General features: G+C 57.3%; 1 protein-coding gene across 3 annotated transcripts in view; it reads right to left on the bottom strand.

Moving 5' to 3' along the window:
* ttll5 (tubulin tyrosine ligase-like family, member 5) overlaps nt 1-16,908 on the bottom strand; it is an 80,200-nt gene that overhangs the window by 29,723 nt on the left and 33,569 nt on the right. Inside the window, exon 15 of one of the 3 annotated variants that reach the window (XM_079254248.1) lies at nt 16,280-16,366. The exons of 1 other annotated variant lie outside the window; for it this stretch is intronic. In XM_079254248.1, the coding sequence (XP_079110374.1) occupies nt 16,280-16,366 (87 nt within the window). The remainder of the gene's footprint in view (nt 1-16,279; nt 16,367-16,908) is intronic. One more of the 3 variants, XM_079254249.1, reaches the window with a different exon arrangement.

The following is a 16,908-nucleotide window of genomic DNA, read 5'->3' as shown; positions in this document are numbered from 1 at the left end:
CTGATGGTGGACTACTGGTGGACTGATGGTGGACTGCTGGTGGACTGATGGTGGACTGCTGGTGGACTGCTGGTGGACTGATGGTGGACTGATGCTGGACTGATGCTGGACTGATGCTGGACAACCGTTGGACTGCTGGTGGACTACTGGTGGACTGATGCTGGGCTGATGGTGGACTGATGGTGGACTGATGGTGGACTCCTGGTGGACTGATGGTGGACTGATGGTGGACTGATGGTGGACTCCTGGTGGACTGATGGTGGATTCCTGGTGGACTGATGGTGGACTACTGGTGGACTGATGGTGGACTGATGGTGGACTCCTGGTGGACTCATGGTGGACTCCTGGTGGACTCCTGGTGGACTCCTGGTGGACTCCTGGTGGGCTGATGGTGGACTGATGGTGGACTGATGGTGGGCTGATGGTGGACTCCTGGTGGGCTGATGGTGGACTGATGGTGGACTCCTGGTGGGCTGATGGTGGGCTGATGGTGGACTCCTGGTGGGCTGATGGTGGACTCCTGGTGGACTGATGGTGGACTGATGGTGGACTGATGGTGGACAACTGGTGGACTCCTGGTGGACTGATGGTGGACTGATGGTGGACTGATGGTGGACTCCTGGTGGACTCCTGGTGGACTGATGGTGGACTGATGGTGGACTGATGGTGGACTCCTGGTGGACTGATGGTGGACTGATGGTGGACTCCTGGTGGACTCCTGGTGGGCTGATGGTGGACTCCTGGTGGACTGATGGTGGACTCCTGGTGGACTCCTGGTGGACTCCTGGTGGGCTGATGGTGGACTCCTGGTGGACTGATGGTGGACTGATGGTGGACTACTGGTGGACTGATGGTGGACTGCTGGTGGACTGATGGTGGACTGCTGGTGGACTGATGGTGGACTGATGGTGGACTACTGGTGGACTACTGGTGGACTACTGGTGGACTGATGGTGGACTGCTGGTGGACTGCTGGTGGACTGATGCTGGACTGATGCTGGACTGATGCTGGACAACCGTTGGACTGCTGGTGGACTACTGGTGGACTGATGCTGGGCTGATGGTGGACTGATGGTGGACTGATGGTGGACTCCTGGTGGACTGATGGTGGACTGATGGTGGACTCCTGGTGGACTGATGGTGGATTCCTGGTGGACTGATGGTGGACTACTGGTGGACTGATGGTGGACTGATGGTGGACTCCTGGTGGACTCCTGGTGGACTCATGGTGGACTCATGGTGGACTCCTGGTGGACTCCTGGTGGGCTGATGGTGGACTGATGGTGGACTGATGGTGGGCTGATGGTGGACTCCTGGTGGGCTGATGGTGGACTGATGGTGGACTCCTGGTGGGCTGATGGTGGGCTGATGGTGGACTCCTGGTGGGCTGATGGTGGACTCCTGGTGGACTGATGGTGGACTGATGGTGGACTACTGGTAGACTACTGGTGGACTCCTGGTGGGCTGATGGTGGGCTGATGGTGGACTCCTGGTGGACTGATGGTGGGCTGATGGTGGACTCCTGGTGGACTGATGGTGGACTCCTGGTGGGCTGATGGTGGACTCCTGGTGGGCTGATGGTGGACTCCTGGTGGACTGATGGTGGACTGATGGTGGACTACTGGTAGACTCCTGGTAGACTCCTGGTAGACTCCTGGTGGGCTGATGGTGGACTCCTGGTGGGCTGATGGTGGGCTGATGGTGGGCTGATGGTGGGCTGATGGTGGGCTGATGGTGGACTCCTGGTGGACTGATGGTGGACTCCTGGTGGACTCCTGGTAGACTCCTGGTGGGCTGATGGTGGACTCCTGGTGGGCTGATGGTGGACTCCTGGTGGACTGATGGTGGACTCCTGGTGGACTGATGGTGGACTGATGGTGGACTCCTGGTGGACTCCTGGTAGACTCCTGGTGGGCTGATGGTGGACTGATGGTGGACTGATGGTGGACTGATGGTGGACTCCTGGTGGACTGATGGTGGACTGATGGTGGACTCCTGGTGGACTGATGGTGGACTGCTGGTGGACTGATGGTGGACTGATGGTGGACTGATGGTGGACTACTGGTGGACTGATGGTGGACTGATGGTGGACTGATGGTGGACTACTGGTGGACTGATGGTGGACTGATGGTGGACTACTGGTGGACTGATGGTGGACTGATGGTGGACTACTGGTGGACTGATGGTGGACTGATGGTGGACTGATGGTGGACTACTGGTGGACTGATGGTGGACTGATGGTGGACTACTGGTGGACTACTGGTGGACTGCTGGTGGACTACTGGTGGACTGCTGGTGGACTGCTGGTGGACTGCTGGTGGACTGATGCTGGACAACCGTTGGACTGCTGGTGGACTACTGGTGGACTGATGCTGGGCTGATGGTGGACTGATGGTGGACTGATGGAGGACTCCTGGTGGACTGATGGTGGACTCCTGGTGGACTCCTGGTGGACTGATGGTGGATTCCTGGTGGACTGATGGTGGACTGATGGTGGACTCCTGGTGGACTGATGGTGGACTGATGGTGGACTGATGGTGGACTCCTGGTGGACTGATGGTGGACTGATGGTGGACTGCTGGTGGACTACTGGTGGACTGATGGTGGACTGATGGTGGACTGATGGTGGACTGATGGTGGACTACTGGTGGACTACTGGTGGACTGATGGTGGACTGCTGGTGGACTGATGCTGGACTGATGCTGGACAACCGTTGGACTGCTGGTGGACTACTGGTGGACTGATGGTGGACTGATGGTGGACTACTGGTGGACTGATGGTGGACTGATGGTGGACTGATGGTGGACTACTGGTGGACTGATGGTGGACTGATGGTGGACTACTGGTGGACTACTGGTGGACTGATGGTGGACTGATGGTGGACTACTGGTGGACTGATGGTGGACTACTGGTGGACTACTGGTGGACTGATGGTGGACTGATGGTGGACTACTGGTGGACTGATGGTGGACTGATGGTGGACTGATGGTGGACTACTGGTGGACTGATGGTGGACTGATGGTGGACTGATGGTGGACTGATGGTGGACTACTGGTGGACTACTGGTGGACTGCTGGTGGACTGCTGGTGGACTGATGCTGGACAACCGTTGGACTGCTGGTGGACTACTGGTGGACTGATGCTGGGCTGATGGTGGACTGATGGTGGACTCCTGGTGGACTGATGGTGGACTGATGGTGGACTCCTGGTGGACTGATGGTGGATTCCTGGTGGACTGATGGTGGACTGATGGTGGACTCCTGGTGGACTGATGGTGGACTGATGATGGACTCCTGGTGGACTGATGGTGGACTCCTGGTGGACTCCTGGTGGACTGATGGTGGACTGATGGTGGACTACTGGTGGACTACTGGTGGACTGATGGTGGACTGATGGTGGACTACTGGTGGACTGCTGGTGGACTGCTGGTGGACTGCTGGTGGACAACCGTTGGACTGCTGGTGGACTGATGCTGGGCTGATGGTGGACTGATGCTGGACAACCGTTGGACTGCTGGTGGACTGATGGTGGACTGATGGTGGACTGATGGTGGACTCCTGGTGGACTGATGGTGGACTGATGGTGGACTCCTGGTGGACTCCTGGTGGACTGCTGGTGGACTACTGGTGGACTGATGGTGGACTGATGGTGGACTGATGGTGGACTACTGGTGGACTACTGGTGGACTGATGGTGGACTGCTGGTGGACTGATGCTGGACTGATGCTGGACAACCGTTGGACTGCTGGTGGACCACTGGTGGACTGATGCTGGGCTGATGGTGGACTGGTGGTGGACTGATGGTGGACTGATGGTGGACTCCTGGTGGACTCCTGGTGGACTGATGGTGGACTGATGGTGGACTACTGGTGGACTGATGGTGGACTGATGGTGGACTGATGCTGGAATACTGGTGGACTGATGGTGGAATACTGGTGGACTGATGGTGGACTACTGGTGGACTGATGGTGGACTGATGGTGGACTACTGGTGGACTACTGGTGGACTGATGGTGGACTACTGGTGGACTGATGGTGGACTGATGGTGGACTACTGGTGGACTGATGGTGGACTGATGGTGGACTACTGGTGGACTACTGGTGGACTACTGGTGGACTGATGGTGGACTGATGGTGGACTGATGGTGGACTACTGGTGGACTACTGGTGGACTACTGGTGGACTGATGGTGGACTGATGGTGGACTCCTGGTGGACTGATGGTGGACTCCTGGTGGACTGCTGGTGGACTGATGGTGGACTCCTGGTGGACTGATGGTGGACTGATGGTGGACTACTGGTGGACTACTGGTGGACTACTGGTGGACTGCTGGTGGACTACTGGTGGACTGATGCTGGGCTGATGGTGGACTGATGGTGGACTCCTGGTGGACTGCTGGTGGACTGATGCTGGACAACCGTTGGACTGCTGGTGGACTACTGGTGGACTGATGCTGGACTGATGGTGGACTGATGGTGGACTCCTGGTGGACTGATGGTGGACTGATGGTGGACTCCTGGTGGACTGATGGTGGACTCCTGGTGGTGGACTCTTGGTGGACTCCTGGTGGGCTGATGGTGGACTCCTGGTGGACTGATGGTGGGCTGATGGTGGGCTGCTGGTGGACTGCTGGTGGACTCCTGGTGGACTGATGGTGGACTGATGGTGGACTGCTGGTGGACTGCTGGTGGACTGATGGTGGACTACTGGTGGACTACTGGTGGACTACTGGTGGACTGATGGTGGACTGATGGTGGACTGATGGTGGACTACTGGTGGACTCCTGGTGGACTGATGGTGGACTGATGGTGGACTGATGGTGGACTACTGGTGGACTGATGGTGGACTGATGGTGGACTACTGGTGGACTGCTGGTGGACTGCTGGTGGACTGCTGGTGGACAACCGTTGGACTGCTGGTGGACTGATGCTGGGCTGATGGTGGACTGATGCTGGACAACCGTTGGACTGCTGGTGGACTGATGGTGGACTCCTGGTGGACTGATGGTGGACTCCTGGTGGGCTGATGGTGGACTGATGGTGGACTCCTGGTGGACTACTGGTGGACTGATGGTGGACTGATGGTGGACTCCTGGTGGACTCCTGGTGGACTGCTGGTGGACTACTGGTGGACTGATGGTGGACTGATGGTGGACTGCTGGTGGACTACTGGTGGACTGCTGGTGGACTGATGCTGGACTGATGCTGGACTGATGCTGGACAACCGTTGGACTGCTGGTGGACTACTGGTGGACTGATGCTGGGCTGATGGTGGACTGGTGGTGGACTGGTGGTGGACTGATGGTGGACTGATGGTGGACTCCTGGTGGACTGATGGTGGACTGATGGTGGACTACTGGTGGACTGATGGTGGACTGATGGTGGACCGATGGTGGACTGATGCTGGAATACTGGTGGACTGATGGTGGAATACTGGTGGACTGATGGTGGACTACTGGTGGACTGATGGTGGACTGATGGTGGACTACTGGTGGACTACTGGTGGACTGATGGTGGACTACTGGTGGACTGATGGTGGACTGATGGTGGACTGATGGTGGACTACTGGTGGACTGATGGTGGACTGATGGTGGACTGATGGTGGACTACTGGTGGACTACTGGTGGACTGATGGTGGACTGATGGTGGACTACTGGTGGACTGATGGTGGACTACTGGTGGACTGATGGTGGACTGATGGTGGACTACTGGTGGACTACTGGTGGACTGATGGTGGACTGATGGTGGACTACTGGTGGACTGATGGTGGACTACTGGTGGACTACTGGTGGACTGATGGTGGACTGATGGTGGACTACTGGTGGACTACTGGTGGACTACTGGTGGACTGATGGTGGACTACTGGTGGACTGATGGTGGACTGCTGCTGGACTGCTGCTGGACTGATGCTGGACTGATGCTGGACTGATGCTGGACAACCGTTGGACTGCTGGTGGACTACTGGTGGACTGATGGTGGACTGATGGTGGACTACTGGTGGACTGATGGTGGACTGATGGTGGACTACTGGTGGACTACTGGTGGACTGCTGGTGGACTGCTGGTGGACTGCTGGTGGACAACCGTTGGACTGCTGGTGGACTGCTGGTGGACTACTGGTGGACTGATGGTGGACTGATGGTGGACTGATGGTGGACTACTGGTGGACTGATGGTGGACTGATGGTGGACTACTGGTGGACTGATGGTGGACTGATGGTGGACTGATGGTGGACTCCTGGTGGACTACTGGTGGACTGATGGTGGACTGATGCTGGACAACCGTTGGACTGCTGGTGGACTACCGGTGGACTGCTGGTGGACTGATGGTGGACTGATGGTGGACTACTGGTGGACTGATGGTGGACTGATGGTGGACTACTGGTGGACTACTGGTGGACTGCTGGTGGACTGCTGGTGGACAACCGTTGGACTGCTGGTGGACTACTGGTGGACTGATGGTGGACTGATGGTGGACTGATGGTGGACTGCTGGTGGACTGCTGGTGGACTGCTGGTGGACAACCGTTGGACTGTTGGTGGACTGATGCTGGGCTGATGGTGGACTGATGGTGGACTGATGGTGGATTCCTGGTGGACTGATGGTGGACTACTGGTGGAATGATGGTGGACTCCTGGTGGACTCCTGGTGGACTCCTGGTGGACTGATGGTGGACTCCTGGTGGACTGATGGTGGACTGATGGTGGACTGATGGTGGACTCCTGGTTGACTGATAGTGGGCTGATGGTGGACTCCTGGTGGACTGATGGTGGACTCCTGGTGGACTCCTGGTGGACTGCTGGTGGACTGCTGGTGGACTGATGCTGGACAACCGTTGGACTGCTGGTGGACTGATGCTGGGCTGATGGTGGACTGATGGTGGACTGATGCTGGGCTGCTGGTGGACTGATGGTGGACTGATGGTGGACTCCTGGTGGACTGATGGTGGACTCCTGGTGGACTGATGGTGGACTCCTGGTGGACTACTGGTGGACTACTGGTGGACTGATGGTGGACTGCTGGTGGACTGCTGGTGGACATCCGTTGGACTGCTGGTGGACTACTGGTGGACTGATGCTGGGCTGATGGTGGACTGATGGTGGACTGATGGTGGACTTCTGGTGGACTCCTGGTGGACTGATGGTGGACTGATGGTGGACTCATGGTGGACTCATGGTGGACTCATGGTGGGCTGATGGTGGGCTGATGGTGGACTCCTGGTGGACTGATGGTGGACTGATGGTGGACTCATGGTGGACTCATGGTGGACTCATGGTGGGCTGATGGTGGGCTGATGGTGGGCTGATGGTGGACTCCTGGTGGGCTGATGGTGGGCTGATGGTGGATTCCTGGTGGACTGATGGTGGACTCCTGGTGGACTCCTGGTGGGCTCCTGGTGGGCTGATGGTGGACTCATGGTGGACTCATGGTGGACTGATGGTGGACTGATGGTGGACTGATGGTGGTGGACTCCTGGTGGTGGACTCCTGGTGGACTCCTGGTGGGCTGATGGTGGACTGATGGTGGACTGATGGTGTACTCCTGGTGGACTGATGGTGGACTGATGGTGGACTCCTGGTGGGCTCCTGGTGGGCTCCTGGTGGGCTCCTGGTGGGCTGATGGTGGACTGATGGTGGACTGATGGTGGACTCCTGGTGGACTGATGGTGGACTGATGGTGGACTGATGGTGGACTCCTGGTGGACTCGTGGTGGACTGATGGTGGACTCATGGTGGACTCATGGTGGACTCATGGTGGGCTGATGGTGGACTGATGGTGGGCTGATGGTGGACTCCTGGTGGGCTGATGGTGGACTCCTGGTGGGCTGATGGTGGACTGATGGTGGACTCCTGGTGGACTGATGGTGGACTCCTGGTGGGCTGATGGTGGGCTGATGGTGGACTCCTGGTGGACTCCTGGTGGACTCCTGGTGGACTGATGGTGGACTCCTGGTGGACTGATGGTGGACTGATGGTGGACTCCTGGTGGTGGACTCCTGGTGGTGGACTCCTGGTGGTGGACTCCTGGTGGACTCCTGGTGGGCTGATGGTGGGCTGATGGTGGACTCCTGGTGGACTGATGGTGGACTGATGGTGGACTGCTGGTGGACTCCTGGTGGACTGATGGTGGACTGATGGTGGGCTGATGGTGGGCTGATGGTGGACTCCTGGTGGACTGATGGTGGAATGATGGTGGACTGATGGTGGACTGATGGTGGACTCCTGGTGGACTGATGGTGGACTGATGGTGGGCTGATGGTGGGCTGATGGTGGACTGATGGTGGACCGATGGTGGACCGATGGTGGACCGATGGTGGACCGATGGTGGACTCCTGGTGGACTGATGGTGGACTGATGGTGGGCTGATGGTGGGCTGATGGTGGACTCCTGGTGGGCTGATGGTGGACTCCTGGTGGGCTGATGGTGGGCTGATGGTGGACTCCTGGTGGACTGATGGTGGACTCCTGGTGGACTCCTGGTGGACTCCTGGTGGGCTGATGGTGGACTGATGGTGGACTGATGGTGGACTCCTGGTGGACTCCTGGTGGACTCCTGGTGGGCTGATGGTGGGCTGATGGTGGGCTGATGGTGGACTCCTGGTGGACTGATGGTGGACTCCTAGTGGACTCCTGGTGGACTCCTGGTGGACTCCTGGTGGACTCCTGGTGGGCTGATGGTGGACTCCTGGTGGACTCCTGGTGGTGGACTCTTGGTGGACTCCTGGTGGTGGACTCTTGGTGGACTGATGGTGGACTGATGGTGGACTCCTGGTGGACTCCTCGTGGACTGATGGTGGACTGATGGTGGACTACTGGTGGACTCCTGGTGGACTCCTGGTGGACTGCTGGTGGACTGCTGGTGGACTGATGGTGGACTGATGGTGGACTACTGGTGGACTGATGCTGGGCTGATGGTGGACTGATGGTGGGCTGATGGTGGACTCCTGGTGGACTCCTGGTGGACTGCTGGTGGACTGCTGGTGGACTGCTGGTGGACTGATGCTGGGCTGATGGTGGACTGATGCTGGGCTGATGGTGGACTGATGCTGGGCTGATGGTGGGCTGATGGTGGGCTGATGGTGGACTGATGGTGGACTGATGGTGGACTGCTGGTGGACTGATGGTGGGCTGATGGTGGACTGATGGTGGACTGATGGTGGACTGATGGTGGACTCCTGGTGGACTGATGGTGGGCTGATGGTGGACTCCTTGTGGGCTGATGGTGGGCTGATGGTGGACTGATGGTGGGCTGATGGTGGACTCCTGGTGGACTCCTGGTAGACTCCTGGTGGGCTGATGGTGGACTCCTGGTGGACTGATGGTGGACTGATGGTGGACTCCTGGTGGACTGATGGTGGGCTGATGGTGGACTCCTTGTGGGCTGATGGTGGGCTGATGGTGGACTGATGGTGGACTGATGGTGGACTCCTGGTGGACTGATGGTGGACTCCTGGTGGACTGATGGTGGGCTGATGGTGGGCTGATGGTGGACTCCTGGTAGACTCCTGGTGGGCTGATGGTGGACTCCTGGTGGACTGATGGTGGACTGATGGTGGACTCCTGGTAGACTCCTGGTGGGCTGATGGTGGACTCCTGGTGGGCTGATGGTGGACTCCTGGTAGACTACTGGTAGACTACTGGTGGACTACTGGTGGGCTGATGGTGGGCTGATGGTGGGCTGATGGTGGACTCCTGGTGGGCTGATGGTGGACTCCTGGTGGGCTGATGGTGGACTCCTGGTGGACTGATGGTGGACTGATGGTGGACTGATGGTGGACTCCTGGTGGGCTGATGGTGGACTCCTGGTGGACTGATGGTGGACTCCTGGTGGGCTGATGGTGGGCTGATGGTGGACTGATGGTGGACTCCTGGTGGACTCCTGGTGGTGGACTCCTGGTGGTGGACTCCTGGTGGACTCCTGGTGGACTCCTGGTGGACTCCTGGTGGACTCCTGGTGGGCTGATGGTGGACTCCTGGTGGACTGATGGTGGACTCCTGGTGGACTCCTGGTGGACTGATGGTGGACTGCTGGTGGACTGCTGGTGGACTGATGGTGGACTGATGGTGGACTCCTGGTGGACTGATGGTGGACTGATGGTGGGCTGATGGTGGGCTGATGGTGGACTCCTGGTGGGCTGATGGTGGACTGATGGTGGGCTGATGGTGGACTCCTGGTGGACTGATGGTGGACTGATGGTGGACTCCTGGTGGACTCCTGGTGGACTGATGGTGGACTGATGGTGGACTCCTGGTGGACTCCTGGTGGACTCCTGGTGGACTCCTGGTGGACTCCTGGTGGTGGACTCCTGGTGGTGGACTCCTGGTGGACTCCTGGTGGACTGATGGTGGATTCCTGGTGGACTGATGGTGGACTGATGGTTGATTCCTGGTGGACTGATGGTGGACTGATGGTGGACTCCTGGTGGACTGATGGTGGACTCCTGGTGGACTGATGGTGGACTCCTGGTGGACTGATGGTGGATTCCTGGTGGATTCCTGGTGGACTGATGGTGGACTCCTGGTGGACTCCTGGTGGACTGATGGTGGACTGATGGTGGACTCCTGGTGGACTGATGGTGGACTCCTGGTGGACTGATGGTGGACTGATGGTGGACTCCTGGTGGACTGATGGTGGGCTGATGGTGGACTGATGGTGGGCTGATGGTGGGCTGATGGTGGGCTGATGGTGGGCTGATGGTGGACTCCTGGTGTGCTGATGGTGGACTGATGGTGGACTGATGGTGGACTCCTGGTGGACTGATGGTGGACTGATGGTGGACTGATGGTGGACTGATGGTGGACTGATGGTGGACTCCTGGTGGACTGATGGTGGGCTGATGGTGGACTGATGGTGGACTCCTGGTGGACTGATGGTGGACTGATAGTGTGCTGATGGTGGACTGATGGTGGACTCCTGGTGGACTCCTGGTGGACTGATGGTGGACTACTGGTGGACTCCTGGTGGACTGATGGTGGACTGATGGTGGACTGATGGTGGACTGATGGTGGACTGATGGTGGGCTGATGGTGGGCTGATGGTGGACTGATGGTGGACTCCTGGTGGACTGATGGTGGACCGATGGTGGACTCCTGGTGGACTGATGGTGGACTGATGGTGGACTGATGGTGGGCTGATGGTGGACTGATGGTGGACTCCTGGTGGACTGATGGTGGACTCCTGGTGGGCTGATGGTGGACTGATGGTGTGCTGATGGTGGACTCCTGGTGGACTGATGGTGGACTGATGGTGGACTCCTGGTGGACTCCTGGTGGACTCCTGGTGGAGTGATGGTGGACTCCTGGTGGAGTGATGGTGGGCTGATGGTGGACTGATGGTGGACTGATGGTGGACTCCTGGTGGACTGATGGTGGGCTGATGGTGGACTGATGGTGGACTCCTGGTGGACTGATGGTGGACTGATGGTGGACTGATGGTGGACCGATGGTGGACTCCTGGTGGACTGATGGTGGACTACTGGTGGACTGATGGTGGACTCCTGGTGGACTGATGGTGGACTGATGGTGGACTCCTGGTGGACTGATGGTGGACTGATGGTGGACTGATGGTGGGCTGATGGTGGACTGATGGTGGACTCCTGGTGGACTGATGGTGGAATGATGGTGGACTGATGGTGGACTCCTGGTGGACTGATGGTGGGCTGATGGTGGGCTGATGGTGGGCTGATGGTGGGCCGATGGTGGACCGATGGTGGACCGATGGTGGACCGATGGTGGGCCGATGGTGGACCGATGGTGGACCGATGGTGGACCGATGGTGGACCGATGGTGGACCGATGGTGGACTCCTGGTGGGCTGATGGTGGGCTGATGGTGGGCTGATGGTGGACTCCTGGTGGACTCCTGGTGGACTCCTGGTGGGCTGATGGTGGACTGATGGTGGACTGATGGTGGACTCCTGGTGGACTCCTGGTGGACTCCTGGTGGACTCCTGGTGGGCTGATGGTGGGCTGATGGTGGACTCCTGGTGGACTCCTAGTGGACTCCTAGTGGACTCCTAGTGGACTCCTGGTGGGCTGATGGTGGACTCCTGGTGGACTCCTGGTGGTGGACTCTTGGTGGACTCCTGGTGGTGGACTCTTGGTGGACTGATGGTGGACTGATGGTGGACTCCTGGTGGACTGATGGTGGACTGATGGTGGACTGATGGTGGACTGATGGTGGACTCCTGGTGGACTGCTGGTGGACTGCTGGTGGACTGCTGGTGGACTACTGGTGGACTGATGGTGGACTGATGGTGGACTGATGGTGGGCTGATGGTGGACTACTGGTGGACTCCTGGTGGACTCATGGTGGACTGCTGGTGGACTGCTGGTGGACTACTGGTGGACTGATGCTGGGCTGATGGTGGGCTGATGGTGGGCTGATGGTGGACTCCTGGTGGGCTGATGGTGGGCTGATGGTGGACTGATGGTGGACTGATGGTGGACTGCTGGTGGACTGATGGTGGACTGATGGTGGACTCCTGGTGGACTGATGGTGGGCTGATGGTGGACTCCTTGTGGGCTGATGGTGGGCTGATGGTGGACTGATGGTGGACTCCTGGTGGACTGATGGTGGACTGATGGTGGACTGATGGTGGGCTGATGGTGGACTCCTGGTGGACTCCTGGTAGACTCCTGGTAGACTCCTGGTGGGCTGATGGTGGACTCCTGGTGGACTGATGGTGGACTGATGGTGGACTCCTGGTGGGCTGATGGTGGACTCCTGGTGGGCTGATGGTGGGCTGATGGTGGACTCCTGGTAGACTACTGGTAGACTACTGGTGGGCTGATGGTGGGCTGATGGTGGGCTGATGGTGGACTCCTGGTGGACTCCTGGTGGACTCCTGGTGGACTCCTGGTGGACTCCTGGTGGGCTGATGGTGGACTCCTGGTGGACTGATGGTGGACTGATGGTGGACTCCTGGTGGGCTGATGGTGGACTCCTGGTGGGCTGATGGTGGACTCCTGGTGGACTGATGGTGGACTCCTGGTGGACTCCTGGTGGGCTGATGGTGGGCTGATGGTGGACTGATGGTGGACTGATGGTGGACTCCTGGTGGACTCCTGGTGGACTCCTGGTGGACTCCTGGTGGACTCCTGGTAGACTCCTGGTGGACTCCTGGTGGACTCCTGGTGGTGGACTCCTGGTGGTGGACTCCTGGTGGTGGACTCCTGGTGGACTCCTGGTGGGCTGATGGTGGACTCCTGGTGGACTGATGGTGGACTCCTGGTGGACTGCTGGTGGACTGATGGTGGACTGCTGGTGGACTGATGGTGGACTGATGGTGGACTGCTGGTGGACTGCTGGTGGACTGATGGTGGACTGATGGTGGACTCCTGGTGGACTGATGGTGGGCTGATGGTGGACTCCTGGTGGACTGATGGTGGACTGATGGTGGACTCCTGGTGGACTGATGGTGGACTGATGGTGGACTGATGGTGGACTGATGGTGGACTCCTGGTGGACTCCTGGTGGACTCCTGGTGGTGGACTCCTGGTGGTGGACTCCTGGTGGTGGACTCCTGGTGGTGGACTCCTGGTGGTGGACTCCTGGTGGACTCCTGGTGGACTGATGGTGGATTCCTGGTGGACTGATGGTGGACTGATGGTGGATTCCTGGTGGACTGATGGTGGACTCCTGGTGGACTGATGGTGGACTGATGGTGGACTCCTGGTGGACTGATGGTGGACTCCTGGTGGATTCCTGGTGGATTCCTGGTGGACTGATGGTGGACTCCTGGTGGACTCCTGGTGGACTGATGGTGGACTGATGGTGGACTCCTGGTGGACTGATGGTGGACTGATGGTGGACTCCTGGTGGACTGATGGTGGACTGATGGTGGACTCCTGGTGGACTGATGGTGGGCTGATGGTGGACTGATGGTGGGCTGATGGTGGACTGATGGTGGGCTGATGGTGGGCTGATGGTGGGCTGATGGTGGGCTGATGGTGGACTCCTGGTGTGCTGATGGTGGACTGATGGTGGACTGATGGTGGACTCCTGGTGGACTGATGGTGGACTGATGGTGGACTCCTGGTGGACTGATGGTGGACTGATGGTGGACTGATGGTGGACTGATGGTGGACTCCTGGTGGACTGATGGTGGACTGATGGTGGGCTGATGGTGGACTGATGGTGGACTGATGGTGGACTCCTGGTGGACTGATGGTGGACTGATGGTGTGCTGATGGTGGACTGATGGTGGACTGATGGTGGACTGATGGTGGACTCCTGGTGGACTGATGGTGGACTGATGGTGGACTCCTGGTGGACTGATGGTGGGCTGATGGTGGACTGATGGTGGACTCCTGGTGGACTGATGGTGGACTCCTGGTGGACTGATGGTGGACCGATGGTGGACTCCTGGTGGACTGATGGTGGACCGATGGTGGACTCCTGGTGGACTGATGGTGGACTGATGGTGGGCTGATGGTGGGCTGATGGTGGGCTGATGGTGGACTCCTGGTGGACTGATGGTGGACTGATGGTGGACTCCTGGTGGACTGATGGTGGACTGATGGTGGACTGATGGTGGACTCCTGGTGGACTGATGGTGGACTGATGGTGGACTGATGGTGGACTCCTGGTGGACTCCTGGTGGACTGATGGTGGGCTGATGGTGGACTGATGGTGGACTGATGGTGGACTCCTGGTGGGCTGATGGTGGACTGATGGTGGGCTGATGGTGGACTGATGGTGGACTCCTGGTGGACTGATGGTGGACTGATGGTGGACTGATGGTGGACCGATGGTGGACTCCTGGTGGACCGATGGTGGACTCCTGGTGGACTGATGGTGGACTGATGGTGGACTCCTGGTGGACTGATGGTGGACTGATGGTGGACTGATGGTGGACTCCTGGTGGACTGATGGTGGACTGATGGTGGACTGATGGTGGACTCCTGGTGGACTGATGGTGGACTGATGGTGGACTCCTGGTGGACTGATGGTGGACTGATGGTGGACTGATGGTGGACTCCTGGTGGACTGATGGTGGACTGATGGTGGACTGATGGTGGACTCCTGGTGGACTGATGGTGGACTGATGGTGGACTCCTGGTGGACTGATGGTGGACTGATGGTGGACTGATGGTGGACTGATGGTGGACTGATGGTGGACTGATGGTGGACTCCTGGTGGACTGATGGTGGACTGATGGTGGACTCCTGGTGGACTGATGGTGGACTGATGGTGGACTGATGGTGGACTCCTGGTGGACTGATGGTGGACTCCTGGTGGACTCCTGGTGGACTGATGGTGGACTCCTGGTGGACTGATGGTGGACTGATGGTGGACTCCTGGTGGACTGATGGTGGACTGATGGTGGACTCCTGGTGGACTGATGGTGGACTGATGGTGGACTGATGGTGGACTCCTGGTGGACTGATGGTGGACTGATGGTGGACTCCTGGTGGACTGATGGTGGACTGATGGTGGACTGATGGTGGACTCCTGGTGGACTGATGGTGGACTGATGGTGGACTGATGGTGGACTGATGGTGGACTGATGGTGGACTCCTGGTGGACTGATGGTGGACTGATGGTGGACTGATGGTGGACTCCTGGTGGACTGATGGTGGACTCCTGGTGGACTGATGGTGGACTGATGGTGGACTGATGGTCCAATGTATGTAAACAATGTAAAATACAGAGAATGAATCCAGCAGTATCGGTCGTGAACGACTGGACCAGGTTCTCCAGCTCCTCTGATGAACACAGTAAAACTAAGAGCAGAACTGAACAGCTGAGTCTGCAGCTTAAAGCGGATCAGGACTCTGCAGATCAGACAGAGTTTGGGAGATCATTCCACCATCGTGGAACAACAGAGGAAAAGAGTCTGGCTGGTGATTTAGTCCCACATTGTGGTGGTAACACGAGGCGTCTTCCACTGGTGGAACGTAGCTGTGGAGAGGGAGTGTAGGTCTGGATGAAGGAGTGAAGGTACACAGGAGACGTTTGACTTATTGTTTTGTTAACCAGAAGCAGAGCTTTGAATCTGATGCTCTGGAAACCAGTGAAGTGGGATCAGCAGCGGAGTGACAGGAACCAGTTTGGGTTGGTTGAAGACCAGACGTGCTGCTGGTTCTGGATCATCTGCAGAGGTTTAACCAGCATGCAGGCAGACCTGCCAGTAGGGAACTGCAGTAAGCTAATGACCAGAACCTGAACCTGAGTCATGTTTCTGTTTCTTAACGTTAACAACGGCAGCCGGTTTCTCTGGAATGAAGCAGTCTGGAATGAAATCCTGGAGGGACTGGACTTTAGTCCCATCACACCTCCTCACCTCCTCCAAGCTCAGACGGAGGTCTCCTTGGCTGTGTTTATCTCCCATCTCCTCTGTTTCCACGTTAACGCCTGATGTCCGTCTCTGCTGCAGGATAAAGACCAGTGAAACAAACCAGAGACATCATGAATGATGGTTGTAGATACAGACTGGTACTTTGGAATCCCATACTTCACCAGGACATTCCTTAACTTTCACAAAATGCAAAATTCATCTTCAAATTGGATAAAATTCTAAACTGAGTGCAATAAAAACCAATAGAAACCAATATTTCCATTTAGTAAAAACAGTAAAAGTAGTGTCACTTCCTGTTATTTGGCATGAAAGAGTCTTTATGGAGAGAAATTTGTGTCTTTATTATCCAATCACACTGCTATTTGGATGCAGACACACACACACAAACACGACACAATATTATTTGTTATTTTAATAAATATATTAAATATATATATCCGACCCCGGATAAGCAGCATGAAGATGATGATGATGATGATTATTAAATATATTTTTAAATGCAGAAGTTGTTTCCAACTATTTCCAACTTGCATTGTGTTTGGGTCATCAGGCGGTGCTGGACCACATGAAAGAGCAGGTGGAATCTAAAACAGGACTTTTCTGACCTTCCATGA

This window comes from Telmatherina bonti (assembly GCF_933228915.1).
Source record: "Telmatherina bonti genome assembly, chromosome: 15".
NCBI classification, from domain to species: domain Eukaryota; kingdom Metazoa; phylum Chordata; class Actinopteri; order Atheriniformes; family Telmatherinidae; genus Telmatherina; species Telmatherina bonti.
The sequence above is the reverse complement of the archived record's forward strand: the minus strand, read 5'-3'. Positions and strand labels throughout refer to the sequence as shown.